This window comes from Zonotrichia albicollis, chromosome 5 (assembly GCF_047830755.1).
Source record: "Zonotrichia albicollis isolate bZonAlb1 chromosome 5, bZonAlb1.hap1, whole genome shotgun sequence".
Taxonomy (NCBI): Eukaryota; Metazoa; Chordata; class Aves; order Passeriformes; family Passerellidae; genus Zonotrichia; species Zonotrichia albicollis.
In genome coordinates this window covers 10,706,370-10,733,555 of record NC_133823.1, presented here as the reverse complement: position 1 = coordinate 10,733,555, position 27,186 = coordinate 10,706,370, and the positions used below count along the sequence as shown (strand labels likewise).

The window sequence follows — 27,186 nt, the reverse complement described above, 5'->3', positions numbered from 1 at the left end:
AAGATAAGAGCAGTTCTACTGCACTTAAGGGCTCAACATGAAACATTTATCATTTCCATGCCGGCCTTTCACTGCCAGCTCAATGGGGCAGAAATTGTCTCCCAGCACTCATGCCTCCATGTCATGTAGGACCCTGACACTTCTGAGGAGACCCCACTGGTGCTGCTCTGTAAATCCGTTTTATAGATAATATGCTGGCTTTGTTCTCAGTAATTCACTGTGCTAGCTTGGATACACTCCTGTATGAATCCTTTGTGCTCAGGAGAACTGCTGCTCTCTGCCCAATGCCAGGAGAGTTGGCAGGAGAGCTTTGTTTTTCCTGTCTCACCGAGGACAAACGGGAACCATAGAACAACTTGCAGTGACAGATGACACTGTTGCTATCCCCAAAACACTAACAGGATCAAATTCCATTCTAAATGCTGAGTGGGACACCACACATCTGGAAACCAGAACAATCTGGTACGTGCTGCCATGTTCACCTAACCCCTTCTACAAGTACAGCTGTACAGTGAGAGGTCTGAGAGGTTTTATTGCTAATTTTCTGACCAGGTTTTGCAGCAACCAGAAATCTCACTCCAACAAAACAAAAGCTTCTTTACCTCAAAAATATATAGGACAAACTTGACAGCAACCTCCTTAACCTCCTATGGAAATTGCATTGGCTCTGACTTTTCTCTCAGGTGCCTGTTTTCGAATACTCTGGTCTCCAGCAGACAGCACAAAACAGAATGGACAGCATGTTTCAAGGCTTTTGTAATCAGAGCCATCTGATTTGCCAAATTGCATCAGAGGTCAGAGACTGGCAGTAGCACAGTGTGGAGCAAATGATCGCTTTAAAATCCTGATAGGGCATGGGTCTCATCAGGAGGCAGCAGGCCTCAGAGCAGCACATACAGCCGTGCTTTAAATCTTTTGGATATTTGATGCATAAAGGCATCACTGCTGCTTCCAGAGGCCTCTTGGGCAGCCTGTGGGCAGCAGCTGCAGGCACAGCCTGGCTGTCCCGGCCCTCGGGCTTCCACCTGCCGAACCCAGGCCTGGAAGGAGGCTGGAGCCAGGTGGGGGTCGGGCTCCTCTCCCAGGACGAGAGGACATGGCCTAAGGCTGCGCCAGGAGAGGGCTGGGCTGGATCTGTGCAGCGCCAGAAGTGTGTCTCTCCTACGCAGTAAATTCCGTGATTCTGTGAGATTAGGGGGAATTCCATAGCAGAAAGGGTGATTAGACATTGAAATGGGCTGCCCAGGGAGGTGATGGAGTCACCCTCTCTCGATGTGTTTAAGGAAAAACAGGGTGCGGTTGGACTCAATGATCTCTGCGGTCCTTTCCAGCCTAAGCGATTCTGTGATTCTGTGAAACCGAGGGCTGTGCACGGTCACCCCGGCCACAGCCACTGCCGTGCTCCCGCTGCTGGCGCGGCCCCAGGCCCGTGTGAGGGGCCGGGCAGGGTCGCCACAGCCACTGCCGTGCTCCCGCTGCTGGCGCGACCCCAGGCCTGTGTGAGGGGCCGGGCATGATCATCCCGGCCACGGTCACTGCCGCGCTCCCGCTGCTGGCGCGGCCCCAGGCCGGTGTGAGGGGCCGGGCGCGGGGGAGGGCGGGCCGGGGGCGGTGGGGGAGGCTCGGCCGGCGCGGCCGCCGCCGCCGGGGCCGATTGGCCGGGCGGGCTCGGCGGGCGGGGCCGGGCGGCGGCGGCGGGGCCGCTCTGCAGCCTTGGTCGGGGAGGCGCCGCTCTCGCTCCGCTGAGGCGCTGCCGCCGCCGGGCCCAGGCGCGGGAGGAGGTAAGGGCCGCCCGCCCCCTCGGGGCATGGGCCGGGGGCGAGGGAGGGTGAGGGGCCGCGCTCGCAAGCGTCTCCTTCTTTTGCCCCTTCCGCTCGCTCCGCTCTCCCTTCTCCTTCAGCCGTGGCTGCTGGGCGGGAAGGGCCGCGGCGGGGTTGGGAATGTCAGGGAGCCGGGCTGGCACATCACGGAGCGGGGCTGGGCATGGCTGGCGCTCCGCAGGGGCTGCCGCCGGACGCCGCAGCTTTGATATGCACGGAATAAACGCGATCTGTTGTAATTCGTGATACGCAAACTGCAGCAGAGACACCTTTAAATTGCTGCTGTCCGCGTCCAGTTTGCTGTCCGGGCAGGGAGGCGTGTCACGGATTTAAAAAAATAAAACCAAACAAACAAAACACCAAGGCACCTGCTTTATGGCGAGCTTAACAGCCAGAACCGTACGGTCCTGCCCACATCCGTGGGGCTGGGAAGGCACGGGAGGCAAGTGCACTTGGAGTTGTACATTCCTTTTCACATACGTCGGATCCCCTGGGGCTGCAGGCATGCCTTCGCTTTCTTCCGGGTTTCCTTTTCTTCCCCTTTGCTTCTGGCAGCCTGGAAAATCTCCATCTTCCGAGGAGCAGACAGCCTGTAAAACAACAGTTTTAATAACCTCATCCTGCTTTAAGATCTGTGTTTCCCTGTGTGTCCGTAGGAACTGTTTCCCTCCAGGAAAACGTGGACAGATGAACAGGGTCAGATGGAGCACCTCAAAGCACATTTCTATCTAGAACTGTCTATCTTGCACTTTGTCTCTCACACCGGTGCCCCCCTTTTCATTTCCTCGGTCTTGTTTTGCCCAGATTTGACTGCCCGGTGTTTGCAGGCATATCAGCTGGGAAAGCACAGAGTGTTGTGTGTCCAGAGCTGTTTACATAACAAACTAAAGAGCAGGTTCCTACTTCTCTCTTGCAGAGACGCTTGGAAGGCAAAACTATCGTCACTATTTTTACTTGCCTGGTGAGAGTTGAATTTGATAGGGAACAAATGCATTAATTAGCTGGTGAGTTTGGATTGATCCTCTGATTCATGCTGTGGATACAGGGTAGTCTAAATATAGCAAGCATTTCATGTTCTCTTCTCAAGCTGACAGAAGTGAAAGCGAGCATGGGTTTTGCTAATTGACAGGTTTTTAGTTTGGGCCTGCTGTGCTTCACAGAAGGAAGTTAACCTGCTGCTGTGCAGGTCAAGGATAGCATGAAAGAAAAAGCAGCTCCAGGAAGTAAACCAGGTTTTAAACACCTGTAAGTACGCTAAAATAAGGGTGTGATATTGCAATCACCCTGCAGTGAAATGGAAAATCCAAAGATTTCAAGTAGTTCCATATTCAGCCGGTGCAAAAGCAGTGATCTCCAGAACATTCAGCCTTTTATCAAGCCAACAGTTAACCTCTAAGTGCTAAGTAAAGAAACCTTTCCTCTTTTCATGCAACCTAAGAATTGCATGAAAGATAAGCCCACAGCATCTGAAGCAACATGCTTTGAGCTGGGAACAACATGTTTATTGAAGGCCTTCTGAAAGCTCTGTCACTGCCATTTTCTACCAAAAGAACCCATTACTAATTTACCTTTGATTGCATGCTTTTTGTGAGACACAGACTTTTATCTAGCAACTTAAAAACATAGTTTTAACAAATATTTCAGAGGTAGAGATGCAGTTGTGATTGGCTTGGGCAGAGGACAACAGCGAGGCACTCCAGCCCAGAATTAAAGTGTCTCTGGGGTACAAGTGTTGCTCTTTGCTGCTCAATTACATCAGATCACCTAATATTTTCTTCATCATCATCATCATCATTATTATTATTAATTCACAATAAGCCTGGGTATATTTAGATCTTTTGTTGTCATATAACACTTCTCACTCATAATTTTGCCTTTAACAAACTTTTAAGTAATTAAGTTAGAAATTCCTCACTGGGCTTATATCTTTAGTGTGGTTAGTTACAGTAGTTACAGTGATCTGTGTAGTCCAGTTTGAATTACTCCATTGCAAGCCCATGTAATTATTACAAACTGCATCCTTGGACTTGGGTGATGTTGGGTGTTACTCTACAAAAGATCACATAATCCAATCTTTCTGCACTTTTCAGCATGCTAGGTGAGTCATCATTAGCGATTTTTTGTCTGTGCTGAGCCAAGTGGTGTGTTTGAATTTATCTGGGCTGGAAAAGAGATATGAGAAGCCAGTAGAAGATCTTGTCTGCCTGTGTTAGCCCATTTCAGGGTTAGGTGGCAGAGAGCTTCACGCCAGACAAAACAGCAAATAGCTGCATGGGATTTTTTGAAGGGGAAGTTTGTGTGTACAGTTGTGGATGTCGATGGATACACTCTTAGTAATCATTATCAGAATTTTTTTAAAAATCACAATTAATTTAACAGCTCTGTTAAAAAGTATTATTCAGGATCTCCACAAATGTGACAGAAACAAATATCACATGCAGATAAAAAATTAAAAATCTAAGCATATATATTTTTCCTCCCTTTCCCCTGGGAGTCACAGTGCAGGTATCTCGGCTGGGGTTTGCAGACCATGCGTGATAAGCTCATTTTCTCAACCTTATCTCATACTTTAACATATTCATATTTTAGTACTGTCGTCACTCCCATTTGCTCTTTCTCCACCCCTGTGGAAGCTCGGGCTGTCGCTCTGCAGGGGCAGCAGAAGCGCCTCCCTGGCTGTGTGCGCAGAGCTGGGCTGGATGTGGGATAGTTTCCCGGTGAGTCACGCACATCCCGCTGCAGTGATTCCCAGGGCGTGCTGCGCTCCGCACGCTTAGCGGGCTCTCAGGGTGACATTGTTTCCTGAATGATGCAACTGAAAATTCCCTTTCCCGTGCTGCTTGTTTCCTGATCGCTTCTCCCTCATTCTCTAAGGCATTCCAGCAGCTGCGCACCTTTTGCTCGCCGTCCCTTTTCCCCGGCGAATCTCTGCGAAGACAAGTGATGTCCACAGCTACCCTAATTAGCTTGGTACGGAGCGGAGGGTTCCAGGTGAGAAGGAGAGCCGCGCTCACGTCCCGGCTGCTGCAGGACGAGAAGCGCCCCGCAGCCGCCTGCTCCATCTCCACCTGCGAGCGCCGCGCCTCCCGCTTCGACCCCGACGGCAGCGGGCGGCCCACCACATGGGACACCTTCGGCATCTGGGACAACCGCATCGATGAACCCATTCTCCTCCCACCCAGCATAAAGTACGGCAAGCCCATCCCAAAGGTGAGCCTGAGCAACGTGGGCTGCGCCAGCCACATCGGGAAGCGAAAGGAAAATGAGGACCGCTTCGATTACGCTCAGCTGACAGAGGATATCCTGTACTTCGCGGTGTACGATGGGCACGGCGGGGCGGCAGCTGCCGACTTCTGTCATAAGTACATGGAAAAATATATTAAGTAAGTGCTCATCAAGGCAATGTGTGTCAAATAAATTATAGCCGAGATTCCTTCTTTAATGGGTTGTACATTGTAGCTAAAACTCCCAGGTTATGTATCTGCCTGTCCTTATGGGACAGCAGGAGCTCTGGGTGGAACAGACATGTGATGAATGACTTAATGCGTTGGTACCGGCCCCACTGGGCAAGCCCAAAACTGCAGGAGACAAAAGCACAATTGTGCCCCCTGTCCGGGAAAGGTCTTGGAACACAGGGAGAGTGTGGACTAACTGTTTTCACACAGGCTCTCTGTAATTGCTGACCTGAGGTTTGCTTACACTCTTCTGTATCTATCATATCCCTGGGTGCTGGATCTTAGATATTTCCAAAATTAGAGGATTATGCTTTCAGTGCACACAGTTAGTAAAATCACATTACCTTTCCACTCAGGTCCGGCATGATTCACTGGGTGCAGGGAGGAGATAAGACTGTGAAACAGATTGATCAGGATGTATATTTCTTGGAAAGAAGTTTAATTTCTGTGTTTACTTGCTTGCTTGCAGGGAATTTCTTGCTGAGGAGGAGAACTTGGAAAATGTTTTGAGCAAAGCTTTTCTAGAAATAGACAAAGCATATGCAAGGCATGCTAATGTCTCTGCTGATGGTAGGTAAAAAAAATTCTACTCATATAAATGTGGAGAATAAAATTTATTTGCTCAGTAGTTTTGCAGTAAAATGTCCAGAAGACTGGCTTGAAAACAATTTTACTTAACACAGGATTTTGCTCTGGTCACTTACTGCAAATAAAACAATTATGCTTTATCTCCTACAAATGAAATAACTACTGTAAGTCTCAGTCAAATTTACTGGAGGAGTTATGAATCTGAATGTTAGCATAATCATCAATGAATTTCTCTTAATGTGATTCTAAAAAGGATTATGTTTTTCAAGGTAGCAAAGAGTGATTTAGATTTGCAAAGACCATAATTTTACTGGTAAGAAATGTGGAGAGGGGTGGTTTTGATTCTCTTTTTTTAAAAATTATTTTATGAGTGTGGAGGTGGGTGCTTTTATATGTTTGCTTTAAAGCTGTGAGTCCCGTGGATTAAAAGCAACAGTGTCAAAGTTCCCCTTCCTAACTTTGCTGCTGCACCTGAGGAGGAACATAAGCCAAAATTAATGCAACCCATATTGCTTCTGTACAAACAGAATCACAGGAGTAGCTGAGTGGGGAAGGGAAAAAAGCAGTGAAGAGGAAAACAAGTTTGGCCGTGGTAAGGCTGTGGTAAAGCTGGTACCAGCTCTTTTAGACTCCCATTTAATCCTGGCTGTTAATGAAGTTCTCGCACATGTGTCTAGAGACTAAATACCTCTGAACTTCCAGTTGCAGCAAGCAGAGCTTATAGGGAGTAACATAGGAAGGGAGATAGAAATCCCTGCCCCAGTTCTGTCACAGGAGCTTTCTCAGCTATGAGATACAATTTTGAGAGTCAGTTTAGCCAGTTTTAAAAAGAAAACCCCAAACAAACCCAATTAAAAAAACAAACAAACACGTACCCACAACAGAAAAAACCCAAACAAAATCCCCCACAAACAACCAAACAAAAAACCTGTCCCCATGCTCGTGCAGGCACAGGCAGAATAGCTGAGGTTTTACCACAAGAACAGAAACTGTAAAAGTCTTCTCTCCAAGAAAGACTGGAAACCAAGAAACCCTGTGTGGACTGAAGTGATACTGGATTCTCAAGCTGCTTTTCTGAAGCACTGGTTGAGTACAATCAAGTAATGGAGTGGCTCTCTGCACTTTAATTACTAGATGAATCTATGTAGGCTCAAATGCAGATCAGGTAGCCTGACTGCTGCAGCACTGCCTCTTACCTTAGCCTGCACCAAGGACCAGGAAAAAAGTCTCAAGCTCTGAGATGCAGCCCTTAAAAAAGGACTGCATCTCAGTCCTTACTATATTTTTAAAATTTTATTATTATTTAGTATTTTATATTTAGCATTATAGTATTACTATAAATGTAATTTTCCCATTGCATTTCATGTTGTAAAAAAGACCAGAGTTACTTTTGACCTATGAGCTGAGTTTTAGCTGAGCTCTTGAGAGACATCAGCAGAGCAGATGTGCTTTTTATCCCACAGCCTCTTCGCAAATGTGTTTTCTTACCAATCCAAATCCAAGACATATTTGAGTACAAGTTTGTGTGCTTTCCTAGATCAGGCCATTCCATTTTCAGATCTAATTGTCCTCTGCCCTGCCCCTTTGTGTGTAAGACAGCTCTTGGTTTGGCTCATTGCAGTGACCTCTGTGTCAGAGCAGCTTCTTGAGGAGAAGGATTGAGAACTGTACTGGATGTATTACTCTGTTTTTTCTGAAAACTATTTCAAATCATAATCACTATTTCAAATCACTTTGTAGGTGAGGCTTACAGAATTGGATAAGAACAATATTTGACAAAGTGTGCAGCATTTTAGAACTGCTTGTAGGATTTTTTTCATAACCAATTAACTGGTGCTGCTTAATGCCAGAAAACGTATGCGATGGTTACCAGGATACTGCACAAGCCCCCTTCATTAAAAAAGCAAAACAGAGGGTAAAAGAGTTGCCAAACATCCACAGGGGCCACGCTCTGGCAGGCACTCAGTGTTTCTCAGCCTGAGCACCTGCAAGCTCTTGCAGGAACATCAGGGATCTAAGAGAGCCCATTGTTCTTGGCTGAAAATCAAGCTCTAAGGCAAAGAATGGAGTAACAGAGTGCAAAGTCAAGTTTGGATTTCTGAACAGATTAAACTTGTCACATATCTGTTGTTAAAGTGACTCAATACTTTGTTGACTGCTTTGTGTGGATATTTCTGTTGTTGCTGATGTTTTGAAAGTTACATAAAATTTCGGTGCTTGGCATGTGTCTGTTAGAATCCTGCTTCCAAACTGATTCAGTTTGCCAGCAAAATTTCTGATTAAGTGTGGCTATTCTGGATGTGACAGTCAATACAGTTGCTAGAGTGTCTTGAAGTTGGTGGTTGATTGTGTAACTTGGTGTATCTGGGTTACACTGGAAGCTCCCCAAGACTGACTCCTTTTGAAACCTGGCCATAGCTGAGGAAGTGCAAAATAATAGCTTTGACTTGTTCCAGCAGATGACCCTTCCAGGCCTCACTCCTTTCACTGTGTCTGCAAAAATAACAGTGCACATTAAGGATGTCCAGCTCTTTACTAACACACAGCCAGCTCTAAAACTTGTACCTGGGTGTTTGAAGGAAACTAAATCCTGGGACAAATCCCTGTAGCCAAAATGGCATGTTTGAGGCATTGTTTATAGTACTGTTTTAAGGAGTAAGACCTTACATAAGGCATAAATTTAACAGGACTAGAGGCGTTCCTTGTTGGGGGACCCCAGCTGTGTCTTCAAGGGCACGGCCCTCTGTAGGTCACTTAACAATGATACAGTATTTGAAATTATAGATAGAAAATGCATAGCATGGTAGCTTCTGTGAGCTTTCAATAATAAAAATGGTTTATGTATGTGTTCCAGGCACTGCTCTGTGTCTGGCATGCAGTTCACCAGTGCTATTGCCAGCTGTATTGGCCTGCTGGGGCTTGCTCCAGTAACCCCTCTGACAGTGACCTATACCTGCTGTTTCACACAAAAGCATAAGAAACTTGCTGTAGGCAGGTCTGAGATAATCTCTGCTCTGCCTGAATCCTGTGTAATCATTGACAGCTTAGAGCCCTGAAGCTTGGTGTTTGATACCTCTTCAAAAATGTATTTTCATTCACATCCATGCATTTAAATACAGGCCAGTCACTTTCAAATCACTGCTAAAGTTAGGTATAGAACATAAAGGAAGCTCACATCCAACAAATGACATTGTCCATGGCCCCAGAGACGGGCAGAATTTTCTGCTATTTCTTACCAGCCATAAAAACTAAAACGTAAAGGCTGAAAAGCTTTGCTCAGCAAAGATAGAAATAAGAAATTAAATTCTGTGCTTGAGGAAATTTGAGCATTTCCCTGAACAAATGTGAGACAAACCTTTTCTTGGCCTACTGGAATCCTACCAGGTATTGTTACTGCTTCTGTTCACTGTGAGCCAGAGAAAACAAGAGGGAGTTTGTCCATCAACCTCCACATTCAGTGCATCCAACTCTAATCACATTGGCCACTCACATCTGGAATAGCCATCTTGTTAAAACATAACCAGGTATTAACTTGTCTACCCATGTTTGAAAGCATTCTTACAGTTGAATCTTATTATGCTGACAAACAGCTGAAGTTATTTTAAAGTAATTCTATTTTTAAAGTAATGTTTGTTTTGTTGGGCTTTTTTAAAGTTACGGTTCAAAAATTATTTTAATTTCTTTAAATATGTTAACCTGCAACACTGAGGGAAAGGGAGAGCTGCAGAAATTGGACTTGAGTATTTAATAAATTTATCAACATTGTAAAGGCAGCCTTTTTATCCAAGGGCTCTGATTATAACCTGATCAATTTAGAAGATACTAATTACAATATTAAAGGTATGTTTGTTTTGGCTATTTCCCATTAGTCAGAACAATTCATAAACTTCTATCCAGTGCCTTTAAGATGGCCCCATTTCATTTGACACTGATTTGAACTCCCCATATTGGTGTAATTACCTTGAGGGAGCAGATGTTCTTCAGTGGCCACTCTTGCCATTTATGAGACAGCTGGTCCTCTAGCATTGATAAAATTCTTCATTTGATAGGTTGGTTGGTTACTTATCTCCATCGGGGAAACTAAATTTAGATTTTATTTGGGCTGAATTTAAACTGGTTTTGTCACAGAGTTTTAGTGAGAAGGTGAGAACACTGGCCAGTATTTCCCCAGAAATACCAAGGCTGATTTACCAAGGCCAAAGATGCAGGTGCTTCCTACGTGACCTGCACAGGGCAGTGCAGGCAGACCTGAGAGTGACTGACTCCACCTCCTGTTCTGCAGCCCTTATTCTCACATCTCCAGTGTTGCAGGTTTATTTTGTTTGAACAAAGTCCCTGGGTGAATTTCCTATTTGCCTCTGTGTGCGTGTTATTTGTGGCAGACACTGTACCTGGTCAGCAGCTCTAGAACTGGAGGCCCTGGACACTTTAAGCTGGGCTTCAGTGGAAAAAGAGATCTGCTTAATTTTGTCCCAGGTGAAGGAGTCCAGCGGTTCCTAGCCTGGACTACTGGAAGGTTTCCACATCCTCTTTGTCACATTAGTTGAGATGACTTGCAGTAGAAGTTGTCCAGTGAGTGTTAAGAACCTATTGAAAGATCTTAGTTTTATAGTGATATTGTTAGGAAAACAAACTCTTTAATTGTTAAAACCAATACATGTGCTGATGCAACGTATTTTGTGTTAAACTAGTAGCAGTTGTAGAAAAGCATTAGAAATGCAATCCCATCATCATTCCTGTGGTTTTGGGCTGTGCTAGAAATCACATAATGCTACATCTGGCTTCATGCATGTTCTTGCATCCCTCCTCAGAGCATGAACTGGATCCAAGGAAGAGATTGTGAGCAGCATGTATTTTTTCCTAGGAGTGCTATTTAACTAATAAAGTTCAAGTCACTATGTTCATTACCACAATTCTGGACAATATATTTTTCTTTAGTACCAGCCCCTGATTTTGTGATAGCAGCTCTTGTCATTGGGAGTTTGCTCTGAAAAGATGCAGATCCACCTGAATTCCAAATATTTCCAGTCTTCTGTGAATTGAAGAATGTGATTTAACTTTTCATATGTTTCTCAGCATAGTTCTAAAACCACAGAATGAAATGGGAAAGTAGCAGCAGTTCTGCATTAATTTTAATGTCTATATAAAAGGTATCTTCTGTAAAATAAACAGGTAGTTTAACATAGGTTGCTCTATTTCACTTGTTCTAACTGTTGGCTAAAACAGGTATTTTACTGGTTCTACTAAAATTTCTAATTGCACTGATACTTTTTAATATCTTATTTTCATAATGTGCCTCAAAGTGACCCTGCACTGGGCTAGTTCTTGCTTCAGATGTGTCCTGGTTTAGGGCAAATTTGTTAAAGAATCTGCAAAGGAGGGCCCCTCCAGAAAGCAAACCCACACGGCCCCTCCCCCCAACCGGTTCGGGAAGGATTCCTTGGAGAGAGGTGGAAAGAACCTGTTTATTTCAGGCACAGCACCCCCCAGCACACAAAATGAACAATACCCGATGACACCGCTCTGAGAAAGATGACAAAATCAGAAAGTCTCGTTCAGGAGTGGTTGCTCTGTTCTCAGTCCCTCCGGCGCTGGGCCAGCTGCTGCAGCCAAACGTGCAAACCCTCAGTGTTCCCAGGTCCTAGTCCAGAGCAGGTTTGAGATGGTCACAGAAAAGGAGAGGAGAAACAGTCCAGGGAGGAATGTGGACTGTTTAGCTAGAACTAGCTAATAAGCAGAAGCCACAGCAGAGCAGAAGCAAGAGCAGAAAAAGAGCAAGCAAAGCAGCAAGCCAAAAGCAAAAAGTGAAAACAGCCCTATGTACCGCTCGTCTCTGTGTCCCTGATAAGAGAAACCCAAACAAAACTTCCACTCTTCAGAGCCAGTCTTAAAGGCACAGAACAGATGAATGGGGATACAAGCATCATAATGTCATGCCAGGACAAGATGAGAAGCAGGATGTCAGTGCCCACCAGTGCCACCAGTCAGAAGCTGCCACATCCAGTTTCCAGTGTCCCAGCCTGCGTGGCCCTGGCACAGCCCATGGCCACTGACGGTCAGCCCTGACCTGCTGGTTCAGCGTTCAGCTAAACCCAGTCCTGGCAGCAGTAATAATACCTGTTTTAAATACTAACACCAGCTTAATTAACACCTGTTTGTGAGGGTTTGTGTTTGGGCTTTTTTGATTCATGGACTTGCTGCTTTCACTGCACAACAAGGCTCAATGCATCTTCCAGGGCTTGGTGACTTCAGTTTGCTCCTAGCCCCGTTTGACTTACAGGGTGCTGAGACCTCACAGGGCTGGGGAAGGAGGCTGTAAAGATCTCACAGATACCTGTTGGCATCTGGTCAGATTTGGGGCTGCCTGGCATTCCTTGGGGTCAAACACAAAGTCCTGTCTCAAATCTGTCCCATGTCCCCAGGGCTGCAGGACCAGATGTAGGAGCACATGTAGTTGTAGCTGATCTCTGCAGAAGCAGTGGTGGAAAGACAATGAAATGTTAACTGTTAGCACATGAAAGCAAGAATATAACTGGGGAGTCACATTCCTTAGCAAGCCCAAATCTCATCTCAAATGCTTGCTTTGAAAAACCAGAACAACTGGAAAAGCCCAGAAAGCAGGTGACCTACAGCGGCCCTTTCAAAGGAAATTGCATTGGCTATAGATGCAAATGTATTCCAGGCAGTAGCTGGTCCTGTCCAGATATTTAGGTGTAATAGCTCAAGTTAGCAGGAGCTTTCCAGGCCTCTCTTCCTGGGTTACCTCTGCAGAATCTGCAGGAAGAGAAGATAACAACTGTAAAGTGGGACTTGGCCTTTCAAAAAGCAAAGAAAATGAGGCAAGCTGGGCATTTTTTCTGGCATTTCTTCACTGCAGATGATACAACAGATCTTTTTCCTAAAATAGGCACTTGCATTTCTCTTTTCCAAGAGTTTCCTTCTTCTTTTTTTTTCTTTTTTGCTCCAGACCATTGTAGCAACTGAAGTGAGAAGCCCTCAAATCTGCTTGCATGAGTGAATCCAGGCAGGTCCCTGGGTGCAGTTAGCCAGCCCAGCTCCCTCCCTTGCCCTGTAGAGGAGGGCAGCACCAGGGCTCTGTTTTGCCCTCTGGGCACTCACAGTGACCCCTGTCAGGTGATCCCAGCAGTGCCCCAGAGATTCCCAGACAGCCACTGCCACCTGCACCAGTCTGGAGGCACAAGGCAAGGCTGAATCCCAGAATGCAGCTTCACCTTTGCGCTGGGACCTCCAACAAGTTCACAGGGAGCACCTTTCCCGGGAAAAGCCAGGAAGCCTGTTGGCTGAATCCCCCTCTGGGGCAAGCAGAGGGGGAGTAACAGCTCTGACAGTGACAGAAGGATGCCACAGACTGATCTACTGCTTCCCTCTGGTGGAGTTACAATTACTGTAACTATAATTTATCAATTACTGTAACTATAATTTATCAATTACTATATAATTGCCTGCTTCACCACCTAAAAGAAAGAAAGAGCCATCAGCTTTATGGTGACCTACTTGTGCAGTCACTGTGCCCAGAGATAAGGACAATAACCCTGTAACTTGAGGTGAGCTCATGGGGCTGGAAAACTGCTACAAACTGAAAGGAAGCTACTGTACCTTGTACTGCTTTTATCCCACTTGCCCTGTTTGCATGGAGCCATGTTGTTGCACAGAAACACAGAAACATTTCATCCTTCCCACCTCCCCTCTCTTCCTCTCCACTCCTACATGCATGCATGTTTGCTTTTTTTTTTGTGTATGTGTAAATTTAGTTTTAACTTCAAAGCAGTTACTTGCTGATTAGGTAGAGCACAAGTTATCTTTATTTTACCAATTGAAACTGTTGCTATTATAAAGGACTCCACTCTTTGAGGCAGTGCTAAAACTTCTCTCTTTGATGACATTTGTAGCAACTCTGCTGAGCTCTGGGACTACTGCAACAGTGGCTCTGCTCCGGGATGGAATTGAGCTGGTTGTGGCAAGCGTGGGAGACAGTCGTGCTCTGCTGTGCCGGAAAGGAAAGCCCGTGAAACTCACCACTGACCACACTCCAGAGAGAAAGGAGGAGAAGGAAAGGTACCTGCAGGCTGATGATGTGGCTTCCTGAGCACAATGGACAGCAGAAGTCCAACTGCTGCTGGGTTGGGCCATAAAGAAAGAAGAGTTGGACACAGAGCCCTTAGACCACTCTGAGCTGGCAGTAAGCTCCAGCCACTGGGTCCCGTTTAGAGGACCAGGGATGTGGAAAGACCTCCATGAGCATAAGATCTCAGCAGTAAGATCAGCATCACTAAGATTCAGAACAGAGCTATGACCACAAGGTTCAGACTTGTGCAAAAGTGCCAAGTTAGAACCAGCTCAGAACCTGAGGAAATGCACTGTGATTCCCAGGTCAGGACTCAGCCCACCAAGACACATCACTTCCATAGAGCCCTTCAAACAGATAAAGCCAACCCTCAGCCACCAGCACAGGCTCTCCATACATCATTCCTCATTCTAGCTACTGACAGAAATAGAGGATAGGGATAGGGGTAATGGTATGAAGCAGTAACTCATTTGCTTTTTCTTTTGTGCTTCTGGACAGGATTAAGAAGTGTGGTGGCTTCATTTCCTGGAACAGTTTGGGACAGCCTCACGTGAATGGTAGACTTGCAATGACACGGAGCATAGGAGATTTGGATCTTAAAAACAGTGGTGTGATAGCCCAGCCAGAAACAAAAAGGGTTCAGGTAAAAGGAGGTCTGGTTTACAGGGACAGCAGCACTTGGACTAAGGGCTTCATAGGTATTTGATGCAGTGGTGCTACCCACACATCACAAGCCCAGATGAAGTCTGATGGCCACACATTGTTTTTTACTGAAATAACCAGAGAACAACTCTCGTTAAGTTGTTTCAGATTAACACTAACAGGACAGAAAGGAATCTGGTACTAAATTCAACCAGATCAACTTCTAAATCTCACTTCTCACAGCAAAATATATGACGAGGGAAGAAAGATAACACATGATATGTATTACAGCTGTTAGTCTGTTTGGGTCCTGTGGTCAAATGAATAATTTTGAGGCTAATGCTGGTATAAAACCATCACTGAGAACTGGGTGGGATATGGATGGGCTGCCATCAAAAAAGTAGGATGTAGAGAGATTTGCACAGTTGAGAGGAAGAGGGGGAGGAGGAAAGGACAGCTGCATGTATCTTACCATAGCTCTGTAGTCATTTAGAAAACAAACACTCAGAAGGTATTCAGCCTCCACTTTGGCAGGAAGCTCTCCTGTCAATTCATATTCTATTTGTTACTTTTCCTCTATGCACCTCCCAGGGCCCCAAGAACTTCCATTGGTTTGGTCCCAATAGAGTGCCACCCACAAGGGGTTTAGGGAGATGACTGAAGTGTTATCATGTCTTCCTTGAAACCCTCAGCTTCAGGAGACATTTTGCAGGAGAGCACACAGCACCCCAAGAAAATAAAAAAGTGCTTGGCAAGAGGGTTAAATCATGGGGGCCATTGCCTTGCCCTGCAGCACTCACCCAGGTCATGCACCCCCATGTGCCTCTGTTGCAGCTGCAGCATGCAGACGACAGCTTCCTGGTGCTGACCACCGACGGCATCAACTTCATAGTGAACAGCCAGGAGATCTGCAACTTCATCAGCCAGTGCCATGACCCTGCTGAGGCTGCCCACGTGGTCACTGAGCAGGTAATGCCAGCGCTGCTCTGGCCACCAAGGGCTCCTGCTTGGGCTGGTTTGGCTTAAAAACACAAGGGTTTTGTTTACATAATACCACAAATTCAACTGAATTGAATGGTGCTGGCCGATACATTCACCATTCCTGCTGGCCAGCCTTTTCCTTACCCTGGGTCTTGCCACATCCTTGCCAGGCATCATTCAATGAGCTTGTTTAGCCCACTGTCCACTGAACTGCACGGGATTGTAACTGCAGCTTCTGCCTGTGCTGAAAATGTCACTGTCACAGACAGAAATGGCCAGTTTCTGACCATGGTTCTGGATGGTAGCATATCCTATGGGAAGCTCTAGGGCATATCAGAATGGAGGATGAGGGCTGGGAAGGGGCAAGGGAGTCTCTGGCCTCAGAGTGTGCTGTCCCAGGTGAAGCCAGACCCTTGTTTCCCTTTCCAAGCGAGACCCCGATGCTGACACTTTGTTTCTGCTCTCAGGCAGTGCAGTTTGGCACTGAAGACAACAGCACAGTTGTCATAGTGCCATTTGGAGCTTGGGGCAAGTACAAGAACGGGGACATTACCTTCTCCTTCAGCCGCAGCTTCGCTTCCAGCGGGAGGTGGGCGTGAAGACAAGGACACAGCGATCCCTTCCTGCCGTCACCTGGACACAGCGTGCTACAGGAGAACACCTCCATCTGTTCCTAGGCTGACTCAGTGTCTTGTCCATCTCTTCTGTTCCCAGTGTTAGAAGATGCCACTGCTCCCTTGGTGCGTAGTGCCCGTTGTTGCTTACAGCTGACTGTGTCTCGCTGCCCGTTATTCCCGGCGGCATCGCGGCAGCGTCCTGGGTTTGTCACCCCAGCAGCTCCACACATCACTTTGTTCACACAGACGAGGTTCTGGGCTTTCACCTGAGGCTGGAGGGGGTGCACAGTCACTTCATGCCTACCTGTACTCCTCAGGACCCTCAGCTCCCTGGCAGCTGGGTCCCTGAGCCACATGCTGGATTCCTTGTCCAATAAAACATGGGGGAACAAACGCACAATGTTCTTAGGTAGACAGAAAGAGGGTTTGTTTTCTTCTTCTGCTGCAGCCACCTGAAACTCCCCCGTGCTCCAGGAGAAGTGGGTGAAAAATAAAGGAGAAGTTTTAGAATATTTAGGTTCTGATGCCAGTGGCATTTGGTGTAGCTGTACAAGTTCCTGAGACAGTGCTGCTTTGTGCTCTCGCTGCCAGCATCTGTGATCCTCTAGCTCCAAGGAGACAGACCAGGCTGGAGCCATGTGCTGTTGGACAGATGGGAACCTTTCTCCATTGGGTCCAAAGCCTGTGCAGTCTCTGTGGACCATGCAGCAGCCCCTTGCACTGTCTTCTCTTTGCTGTCAGTGCCTGACAGAAGCACAGAGGAGGGAAAAAGACGCACAGTTTTGATATCCAGAGACTCGTCAACTTGAATTTCTTTTTTTTTTTTTTTTTAATAAAGAAAATAAGCTAATTTCAAAGAGTTTACTCTTCAAGATCTGATGCTTAACACAGTTTATTTCTTCATACATACATGAGGATTTTCCTGCCCTCTGCTGAAGTTGTCTGAGTTAGTTGTGATCTCTCATGTCTCTTCATGGTACACAAGGAGGTATAAATTGCCCCAAACTAGCTAAAGAAAGGAGAGAGCACTGTAACAACGTAAGGTAATTTTTGTAAGTTTTGGGTGTTGTTTCTAGTAGATATCAGATATTCTCAGATACCAGAAAGGAATATTATCCTTAAAGGAAGCGTTTCCACTTCCCTTCTTGGAGGGGAATCTGTATCCAGTGAACATGGGGGGAGGACCAGAGCTCTGATCCAGCTCATATCACTGCTGTGACATGGACTACAGCTGACATGTTGGCACAGGTGAAGATCTGTCCTGGTGTGCCTCATTCAGACCTTTTCCTTCCTCTACTCCATGTCAGCTGTCAGCTCCTGTGGCAGTGAAATATGGGCAGAGAAGAATTGGTCTTTTCTCAGACTTGCCACAGTATTTTTCCTTCTATGGATGCTTCCAATAGCACAATGGTAAAAACAAAACAAAATGAAAGAGAAGTTGCCTGATGCTAAATCACCTTGTAAAAAAAAGAAAAAGAATTCTGAGGTGCCTGGACTGATTCTGATTTTCCATTGTGAAGTACATATCTTTATTACTTTTATCCCTTTCCTTTAGTCCAGGGTTAGCCCTTAGGCAGTCAGTCCGTTAGTTTCTCCTTGTCTGTGGTGGAAGGCCCAGCAGCACCAGCACCAGCGTGTGGTACTGACAGCATTAAGTGCTGGGTGTGCAGAGTGCCCTGGGTTTGTCTGTGCCATCACATGGTGTGGTGAGCACATGCACTTCTTTGGGTTGTGACTGCAGTGCTGTGTGTAAACCTCTGCTGTACTGGGTGCTGGTGCCCAGGCCTAAGCACACCACTGGTTTACAATCCTAATTCCCTCTCTCTCCTCAGATTTTCCCCAGAGTCTGGGTTCAGTGCTCACCTGAGGTCAGGATAGTTGCTGCTGGGGGTTTTTATTTCTCCTAACAGCACAGTTGTCTTCTTGGGGGAAGGATCCATCCATAACTTCTATGAAATTTTACCAAGGAAGGGATAGGACAAAGCTCTGTGAAGCAGAGGATGATTAGATTCTGGTGCATTGGTGGTTGCTATTGCTGCTTCTCTACTATCACAGAAACACTTGGATTGGGAAGGACTCCCGGGCACCATCTCACCTCCAGTCCTTTCTATTGGATCCATTGCTTTGTCCAGTTTCTTTTCCACTCCTGGGGCAATTCCTGTGATTCCTGCTGTTGTCTGAGCCCTGCCCCAAGCCCAGCCCTCTCAGAGCACTGGACTGAGGCTCGGTAGGCACAGCCAGGCCCCAGTGCGGGGCAAAAGCTGCTGGTTTTCACTGGGGTGGGCAAGGCACCCCTCCATCAGGTGGCACACCGGTTTGCCAGGGTTGGAGCCCATTCAGGTGTAAAGTCCCAGGCTCTGGGTGGTGATACCTGTGCTAGGAACCTGCCCAAATCCTTGCACACACCCTGCCAGCCAGGGAACAGCTGCCTCAGGGTGCATTTCAGTGTTGCCTCACCCAGAAATCTTCTCTTGTACCATGATGACACCAGATTCCACCAACCCATGATGTGCCAACAGTGTCAGGAGCATTAGCAGCTCATGTAAGCATGAACAAGGACCCCTGGACCCTGCACAATCATCCACACCAATCCAGAGCGAGGAGAGGGAGATGTATTCCCTCATCCTCTTGTGGAGACAAGGCAGTTCCTGCAGCTCAGCAAGGCCATCCATGCCAGGACACAGCCCAGAGCCATTGTTTGTACAAACACATTCCAGCTTCAGCCTTATAGAGGATAAGCAGTACAGCCAGCAAACTCCCTGACTCCCACAGGAGGCTGTGGCTGCTGCAGCAATAACACACTGCATACAAAGCTGCCATTGTCTGTGCCCCGTGTTTAGTGCCAAAAAGGACCAAGGAAGATGAACCTTGGCTGAACGTCAGCTGCCCAAGCTGCTCTTATCACTCACCTTCTCAGAAGAGTGGGGGCTAGGGGCAGAAAATAAAATGAAAAGACCCCAAAACCTGGTCAAGATAAAGATAATTAATAAAGAGTGTTACCAGCCCCTTTCTGGGTGCCAATACACTGCCCAGCATTGTGAGGACGCTGTGGGGAGAGGAGCTCCATCCCAGCCAGGCTCAATAAACACTTCAGGTTTTCCATCTGGTCACTGGGCCCCCTGCAGCCCATGGCAGCTCTGCAAGCAACAGCTCCACTGTACCCCCAGGGACTGGCAGGATCCTTCTGCACAGCAGAGCTCCTTCGGCTTGAGGACAGAGAGCAAATTGTTCTAAAACCACAGCTGCCTGCCAGAGAGGTTTATTATTCCAGGACCGTGAAGGATCTCACACTTTGAATGAAACAAAATGGAATGTTTGCTCTCTAGCTCACTGTCTTTGTTGTGCATCTGAGGTTACAACAAAAAGAGTATTTTTTGTTTATGACAGACTGAACCAAACATTAGGGGTGATCTCCTGGGCAAGCTGTAAAAAATGTTCACTTTTTTCTTCTTTTTAGGGGATGGATTCTGAAATCCAATGGATTTGGTATGAATATTTTCCTGCCTGAACATGGTCCCTGGAGCAGTGGAATCTCTCTCTGTACAGGCATTGTAGGAGGGTGGGCTGTGGGTGCAGAAAGGCAAAAATGCTGTCCAGCTAAGTATTCATTTTTACTGTGAGGATATGGAAGGCATGGGGGTGGCCTCATGTTGCTGGATTTACCAGGAGAGGTGTTGAGGCTGCAGATGGATTTCCAACTTCACTCTCCCCGCCACTTGCAAAGATGGGGGTTTCATGCTTTATAGAGGGAACTCCCAAAAAAGTCATTTGCAGCCTGGATTTAGGAGAGCTGGTCTCTCTGGATGATGAACGTAGCACAGGAGACTGAAATGGGGCAGAGATACAGTAATTAATTGAATATAGGCCTTCATTACAGTTAGTCCCTTTGGGCTGAAATGCTTAGGGCTGGAGAATAATCCTGGAGCAGCTGAAAATGGGGGTGTGGAGAGAAATCAGCAATATCACTGCTTTTTACATTTTTGGAAATTGAGAGGAGCTTAGACTCACCGCAGGATTTCTGCTACCTTCCCTGGGATCAGGGTTCCATGAGCTACATTTTCTGTCTCAGCTGGTGGATGTGTGGTGGTCAGAGACATTGGGATTCTTGGCTAAGGGAGAAGCACAAAACAACAGCTGTGAGTGAAACTGGTTTAATAATAATTTCTTTTAAAAACCTTCAGTTGGGCATGGCCAGGTCATTGCTCACTCACCCAAGAAGCCAAATGTGCAGTACAAGAACACTCTGGGCATTCCTTGGTTCCAAACTGCTGTTCTGAATGCAGAGATACCCATCAGGTGCCCTCTTGACCCGGGATATGGAGTGCTTGGGCAGTGGTGCCTGTCATAACTTTCTTACAGAATTAAGTGCAATTGTGCACATTTATTACATGCTTTGCCTTGGGGCTGTGTGTAATTTCTGTGGCTTGATATTTATCTTTGGTGTAATCAGTGTACAAATTTCATCTACTATGAAATTTTATAGAGGTGCCCATCTTGCTTTTTTTTTTCTTTAAAAATGTTTTTTCATCTTCATAAACTCAAAGCTACAGTAGAGCAGCTAAGTCTGTACCGGAATGCTTACAAGATCTTTCAATAAAGAAATGGCTTCTGGAAGCTGTGTCACTACAAATGGATTTTTCTTCCACCACCGCATTGCCAACAACCAGAAAAGCTGCAGCTTCTCCAGCTGTGTCACATCTGCCCTGTCAGCCCTGGGCCTCATTCTTGCCATAAAAAGTTTCTGATAACCAAGGCTCTGGCTACAAAGACGCTGTCCCAGTGATAACCAGTGCAAAGGACCTCCTGTGCAAAGGACCTCTGGGCTGTGCTGCACCAGGATGTAATGTTCCAACGTGCTATTTCTGTCTGCCTGGGTGGCTGTCATGGTGAGCAATGCCAGCCTGTGAACCGGGGCAAAGAAACAAACTGGGCCTCTGCAGGAATAGTTTTGCTGCTGCATGAATTCAAAGCTGCTCTGTTACACTTGAAGAAACTATAAGGAAAAAGTAAGAGCCAAGGGTTTTAACTCAGAAGTAGCCCTGAGATCACTGGTATTTTTAGTTAATATAGCTTTTCACAGTTGCGCTCAAACCTATTTAACTCTCTCTCCCTTGAAGGCAGCAGCCTTGGCTTCAATGAGGCCTTAGTTCCCTACAGCTGAGCTCCAGCATTTCTTTTTAGGAGCAGAGTCCTTTTCTGCTCTCCTTTGTTGCCAATCCACATCTCAGCTCAGTTTGGAGCTGGATCGGCTCTTAGATATATGCACATATCCCATGGCAGTCTTGTAATCACTGCTCACATGGGTAAATTTGGAGAGCTTGGGTGGTGTGCTGGAAAACCTGCTGGCCAGCTCTGCCCTTCCACAGGACTTGGGAAATGGCTCCCAGGTTTCTCTGCAGCTGGAGCATTTATCCCGCAATGAGCATCCCTGTGAGCTGCTGCTTTGTGAGAAGAGGGCAGCGAAGCACCAGCAGCACCGCACTGGTTTCCCTCCCCAGCTTCAAGACGGTCTGGGCAGAGCAGCCAAGCTTTTAGGAGAGCCTAAAGGTCTCAGAGGCTGTGCCTGGGAAGGGCTGGGAAGTCTTGCCAGAGCTCGTGTGAGCACCACGTCCCGCCCCTCACCCGCACGGGATTTTCATCGCCGCTGCTGGGCAGAGCCTCGCTACAGCTCCCACCCTTCAGCGCGGGCAGGGCAAACGCTCCCACCCAGACCCTGTCTGCTCCCGCCCGGCTCCGGCACCAGGAGCTCTGGTGCCCTCTGGTGCAGGCAGCATTACATTCGGGTTCATCCATGACCCAGTTTTGGTGCCATTCCTTACAAATTGCCCTTAATTGTGGGGCCAGGCCCACATTCATCGCAGTGCCACACAACTCTTCAGGAACACAGGGCAGGATTTGGTTCCCAGCACATCAGCCCTGTTCCTGGGCTTGCTTACCCCTCCCTCCTCCCTACACTTCACTACTGAATCAAATCAGTATCCTGACATGGAGAGAGATGTGTCCCACTGCCAGGAATTCCTTAAAAACATTCATGCATTTTATACAGAACACTGAGCCTGGAAAGCAGCTCAACGTCACCTTTCTGAACTGAGTTACTGCACCTGTCATGAAAGGCAATTTGGTCACAGCAAATTGGCCACAAATTTGGTTTTACCTGCTAAATGGAAAGCCTGGTCCCAGGCAGTGCTTCCACCTGGCAGGAACTGTGGTGGAGCCAGAGCTAAAGGCTGGGGCACTTGCAAGGAGCTGCCCTGTCACTCAACAAGTGCCTCATTTCACTCCAAAACTGGCTGCTGGCCCAGCTGATGCCTGTTGGGATCTCCAGGGCTGGGACTGCACTTTCCCAGTAAAAAGGTCCATCAGGATTGTGAGCTCCACCACTTCCTGATGCTTGTTCCTGGCACTGCTGCTCTCCACCACGCCTGAAAAATGAGCTTGAAATATTGCATATAGCAATTGACCCAGCTGCACAGAGCAGCCTGGAGCTGCTGTTAGCAGGAAATCTCTCCCCAAAAAGAGTGGGAGGCAATGCCAGACCCCACAGCCCAGAGTTGGTATGGTTACCTGGCTCAGTGCTTTGGTGACATTGATCCATGACCTGCTCCCTAGCAGCTGAAGGACACTCAGGCTGCAGCTGTCATATGTCTGCAGCTGCTGAGAACAGTAACTCCCCCAAAACTGTTGAAGAGAAAGTGTTTTTGTTTTTTTTTTCAGTGTGTGAAAAGATTTAAAATGTGGAAATGGCCAAGTGTGAAATACTTGAACCTATGAAAAATGGACATTACCACCCTATATAACCAAGACATGGCTAAGCAAGGGACCACGTGGGACATTGCGGACACTTAAGTGTGGTGGGCTCAGTGACCAATGACCTGGGGGCACAGGGGTGGTTAAAGGGCAGCAACCTGTAAGGGGGTGAGGGACAAATAACTGGGGTGGGCAGTGTCAGCTGGCCAGTGGGGGAGGCAATCTGACGTAGACTGGCAGTGGTGCTGCAGAGCATCATGTCTTCTCTTTCACAAAGTCTTCTCTGTCAGCCTAGGTGGGAAAACCTCTATGGTATCAAGGGATTCCACATTCTGCTGAATTCACACTCTACAATTTAAAGCAAAAAAGGACAAACTAATGCACATGATTTCATGCTGCACCAACATGGATGGGCATACTCACACTCAGAAAGCAAAAATGTGACCAGTAATAGGAACTTACTTCTCATGGATGACACAGAAAAATGTTACTCATTAGCTACTGCTCCCGAGTTAAAAACGTTTATTCAACTGCAAATGATTTGCCTTTCCAACAAATGCGAACCAGCTTTTTGGTGGTAAATAGCAGGTATTTATTTGAAATGAAAAAAAAATACTTCAGTACCTGAACTATTGCATTTAATCATGTATTGTTGTAATTGTGTTACTCTACCTTTTTGCATTGGAGACAAATATACAATGAACATTCAGATATCACAGATTGCACACTAGATAGTAAATCGTCAGGCCTTTTATGTAACCACCAAAAAACAGATATTGGATTCTGCAATATAGTACAAAATTCCACACTCCAGTCTTAGCCAGTTATCTTCAATTTACTCCTGATGCTGTACAAATAAATGGCCATTTAACTAGGGCTTACAAGTTAATAACAGGACAAAAAAAATATACATTGCACTGACACAAAAAGTCAGCTGTGTTAATAGTCATGCAACAAGTAACCAAACTTGCTGAAATTAAAAATACTTTCTAAAAACAGTTTTAACTGCATAAGTATTTTATACACAGTTCATTTACCGAAACAAAAGGAGTCTTTAAATGATACAAAGCAAATATAAGTTTCTACCAATTTTATACATAAGAAAGTGCAAAATAACTTATCTAAAGTGTTTTGCTATTGAACTGATGAATGTTGGCTGGAGGCAGCCAACCCCTCTCAAAAGCATGACATTACAGTTGCACACTACACACGAATGTTAGGAGTACATGGATAAGTTTACTACAAAGAACAAGGCAGGAGAAGACATGTGAGGTACTTGCAGAGAATACAGTCTACTAATGTTAGTGTAAATGAGTATATTTTTGCTCAACAGATTTTTACATGGAAAACAAAGCAAGTATTTGCATTAGAAGCTCGAATGAAATGGAAAAAAATCCCACTCCCACGTGAACACCACAGTTGCCCACAGCACCAGCTGCCAGAGGGAATATGAGCAGGTGTGTTTGTCCCCCTCCGCCTCCAACAAGCAAAAACGTGTTTTTTTGGGAACAGCATTAAGTCAGAGGGCTGTGGTGGTTTGCTTGCAAAATGTAAACTGGGCCTACCTGCACACTGCAGAATTTGTAAGGAATGAGGATTTCCTTGGCGCGCTGCCAGCGCCGCAGGCGCAGAACAACACCCGTGCGACACAACTGCAGCCGACAGCGCCGTCCTCGGGAGCCGCAGCTTGGCCCCGGCCTGGCCTCAGGGCTGGACCCCATCAGTGCTGCTGTCACAGCCTTGCTTTTATTAGGGCTTAACCACGTGGCTGTACAAGCTGCAGTCCACAGAAAAGAAGGCTTCCTTAAATTTGGGGATGATTTGGAAATCTGGAGGCAAGGGGAGAAAAACTGTGGACTCAAAGGCATTTAGAGTTGTTAAAACAGCCTTTTCTTCAAACAGAAAACGTTAAGGCCACTAGCCTGTCTTCTGAACTATGCTGGTTTTGCATCATTTTGGGAAGGGTGAAGGCAACGTTAGAGAGAATGGCTGAACACAGAAATTCCAGTGCTCTGCACATGCTTACCGAGGACCTCTTCCAGTTTTTAGGGTCAAATCTGCCAGGTAGCCAGTAGTCAGTGTGGCTACTTGACCATCGCTCTTTGGATCCAAAATTTGGGTCAACTAAGCTCAACAAACCTGCATTTCCTCAACAGTGTGCAAGGGCTCTAGAAAAGCCTTTCTGTTCATTTGGGGACCTAGTATACATACCAAAACAGGAATATATTTCATTTTACAGACCAGCACATATATAATAAACAAACAAGTATCAAAATACATATTTAACCTTCAGTGCATAAACATGTGATACCAGGGTAAATAGCAAGTGGTCAGAATTAACAAATTATTCACTGCTAAAAGCTCAAATCAAGAGAAGACAGGGGTGCCCCCATAGCGCCAGGGACCCTCTGGAAGGAGCTCACCCCAACAGAGAGGGCCTGGAATTTCTGATGGTGCAATTCCAACAATGCTGGTTTTAAGGATTTGCTGTCCCAGGGCCAGAGCCTGCCCAAGTCATTCCAAGTGAAGGATAATCTCATCCCATTGAGTGACAACATTCACTCAAGTACTGCCAGAGCCACCTGTCTTCTGTTGGTCTGGGTCATATCCTTACCTCTATTTAAAAGAATCCATTGTGAATATGCCTAGTTCTAGATCAGTTTGTCACCCATTTACAAAATATATACACATATGTTAAAAAGCAAAAACAAACGGACCACCAGCCTGCCTGCTGCCCTCCCTCTACCCAAACAAAAACCCACTGGTAAGACCTCATGCAGAAATTAAGTCCATGGGCCTATTCCAATGCACGTGCTCCAATCCCAGCAGATATCAGTGTCTCTACTTCATCCCACATGTAGTGCAAAATAAATGACAGAGTAGTAAAAAAATACTGCAATTAAATTCATATTAAAACTTAAAAACCATAATGGAAATCTACAGCTGTCCTCAAGCTGATGGCCTGTGCTGAAAGACAAAGAGAGCTCCGAGGAGCATTTCTGACATGACCAAGATCACTCTGCTTTAGACAATGCCTGTTGTTACAAAAAGGTTTTTTGCAGAGAAGCTAGGGGACAACAGCAGGTCAATTTTATGCACAAGGAATTAATTCTGCACCTATATGCAAAAGCCAATTGCTCTTGACTAAAGAAGGTAAAAGCTGGTTCTTGCACTGCATGAATCAGCTGCTAATGAACAGTAAGTAATTAACAAAACTGCAGCTCTGATATATGTATAAAAGAGGCCTTATTAAATATGAACAACACTGAGGTGGTAAATAGTTTGGTATAAAATGCAACACAAGTGTATAATTTAGTTCCTGGTTATCTTACAGCTAGAATAAAATACTCCAAGTTCCTATTCTCAAAAATGTTTTCTTTTGAAAAAATCTGTGTAATTCTATGAATAGCCTCACTTAAATTAAGATACTGTGGGCAACTGAAAGAACAAACATGCACAGATTGGATTTTTAACAGAAATACACATAATGCCTTTGAGTTTTCTGGTTTGGGGTTTTTTTTTTTTTTTTTTTGTTTTTGTTTTTTTTAAACATTCGTATTTAAATTGATAGATGAGATAAAGATGCCACACAAAGTACAGTGGTTAATCTGAAGTCCCATGTAACAGGCAGTTAAGTTCATATTTAGATAAAAAGGCCGTTATACCTATTTACAATATACACAGTTGCTTGCGAAGAAGGCAGATTTACAACTATCTTCTAAAAAGCCTTGCCCTCCCTCCCCCCAGTTAAGATGACTAACTCTACAAAAACAAGACAAGAAGGGGTGTTTACGATAAACGAGGATTTTCGTGGCAGCCACCCCAGCATGGGCTTAGGGGCTGCCAGTTCTGTTGGATTTGTGGTTATTAACCATGTCTTCCTGGGCCTTGCTCTTCTCCTTCTGCTGTTCACCTCGTCTGCCTTCTGTCAGCACAAACCAATGCAATGATCCCTTTTTACTCTTAGTGCTTAGAATGCAGTATAAACATAAGTGTAAACAGACAATATTCCAATTCCTTCTGATGCTCTCACTGGTTCCCGGAGTGACAGCGGGGCTGGATGAGGTTTGCCAGGCCCCATCAATTTCTGGGCCCCTCCTCTGAGCCCCGCTCGTGCTGCAGGTTGTAGAAGCAGTTCTGGCACACCCTGACCGGTGATGAAATCTTCAGCCGTTTGATTTCTGACTGAAACCGGCTGCACCTGTGGAGGATAAACAACCATCACCGAACGCAGGTCCTCTCCATTTCTA

The 27,186-nt window shown here is 46.1% G+C and overlaps 2 protein-coding genes across 11 annotated transcripts in view; one reads left to right on the top strand and one right to left on the bottom strand.

Moving 5' to 3' along the window:
- Window positions 1-1,622: 1,622 nt before the first annotated feature.
- PPM1K (protein phosphatase, Mg2+/Mn2+ dependent 1K) lies at window positions 1,623-26,309 on the top strand. The gene is made up of 7 exons (XM_074540768.1): window positions 1,623-1,781; window positions 4,695-5,203; window positions 5,745-5,845; window positions 13,774-13,939; window positions 14,448-14,592; window positions 15,426-15,560; window positions 16,040-26,309. The coding sequence occupies exons 2-7, from the start codon at window positions 4,764-4,766 to the stop codon at window positions 16,169-16,171; spliced, it is 1,119 nt and encodes a 372-aa protein (XP_074396869.1). The 5' UTR covers window positions 1,623-1,781; window positions 4,695-4,763; the 3' UTR covers window positions 16,172-26,309.
- WDFY3 (WD repeat and FYVE domain containing 3) overlaps window positions 20,182-27,186 on the bottom strand; it is a 156,734-nt gene continuing 149,729 nt past the window's right edge. For all 10 annotated transcript variants that reach the window (XM_074540765.1, XM_074540764.1, XM_074540763.1 and 7 more), the window contains one exon: window positions 20,182-27,137. In XM_074540765.1, coding sequence (XP_074396866.1) covers window positions 27,017-27,137 — 121 coding nt within the window. In that variant the 3' untranslated portion in view covers window positions 20,182-27,016. The remainder of the gene's footprint in view (window positions 27,138-27,186) is intronic.

What these genes read in the sequence shown, in the direction of transcription:
- PPM1K (XM_074540768.1), top strand. Translation starts at nt 4,764, where the DNA reads ATGTCCACAGCTACCCTAATTAGCTTGGTACGGAGCGGAGGGTTCCAG. An exon ending in CAGAAACAAAAAGGGTTCAG is followed by an intron (nt 14,593 to 15,425) that starts GTAAAAGGAGGT and finishes CCTCTGTTGCAG; the next exon opens with CTGCAGCATGCAGACGACAG. An exon ending in CCCACGTGGTCACTGAGCAG is followed by an intron (nt 15,561 to 16,039) that starts GTAATGCCAGCG and finishes TTCTGCTCTCAG; the next exon opens with GCAGTGCAGTTTGGCACTGA.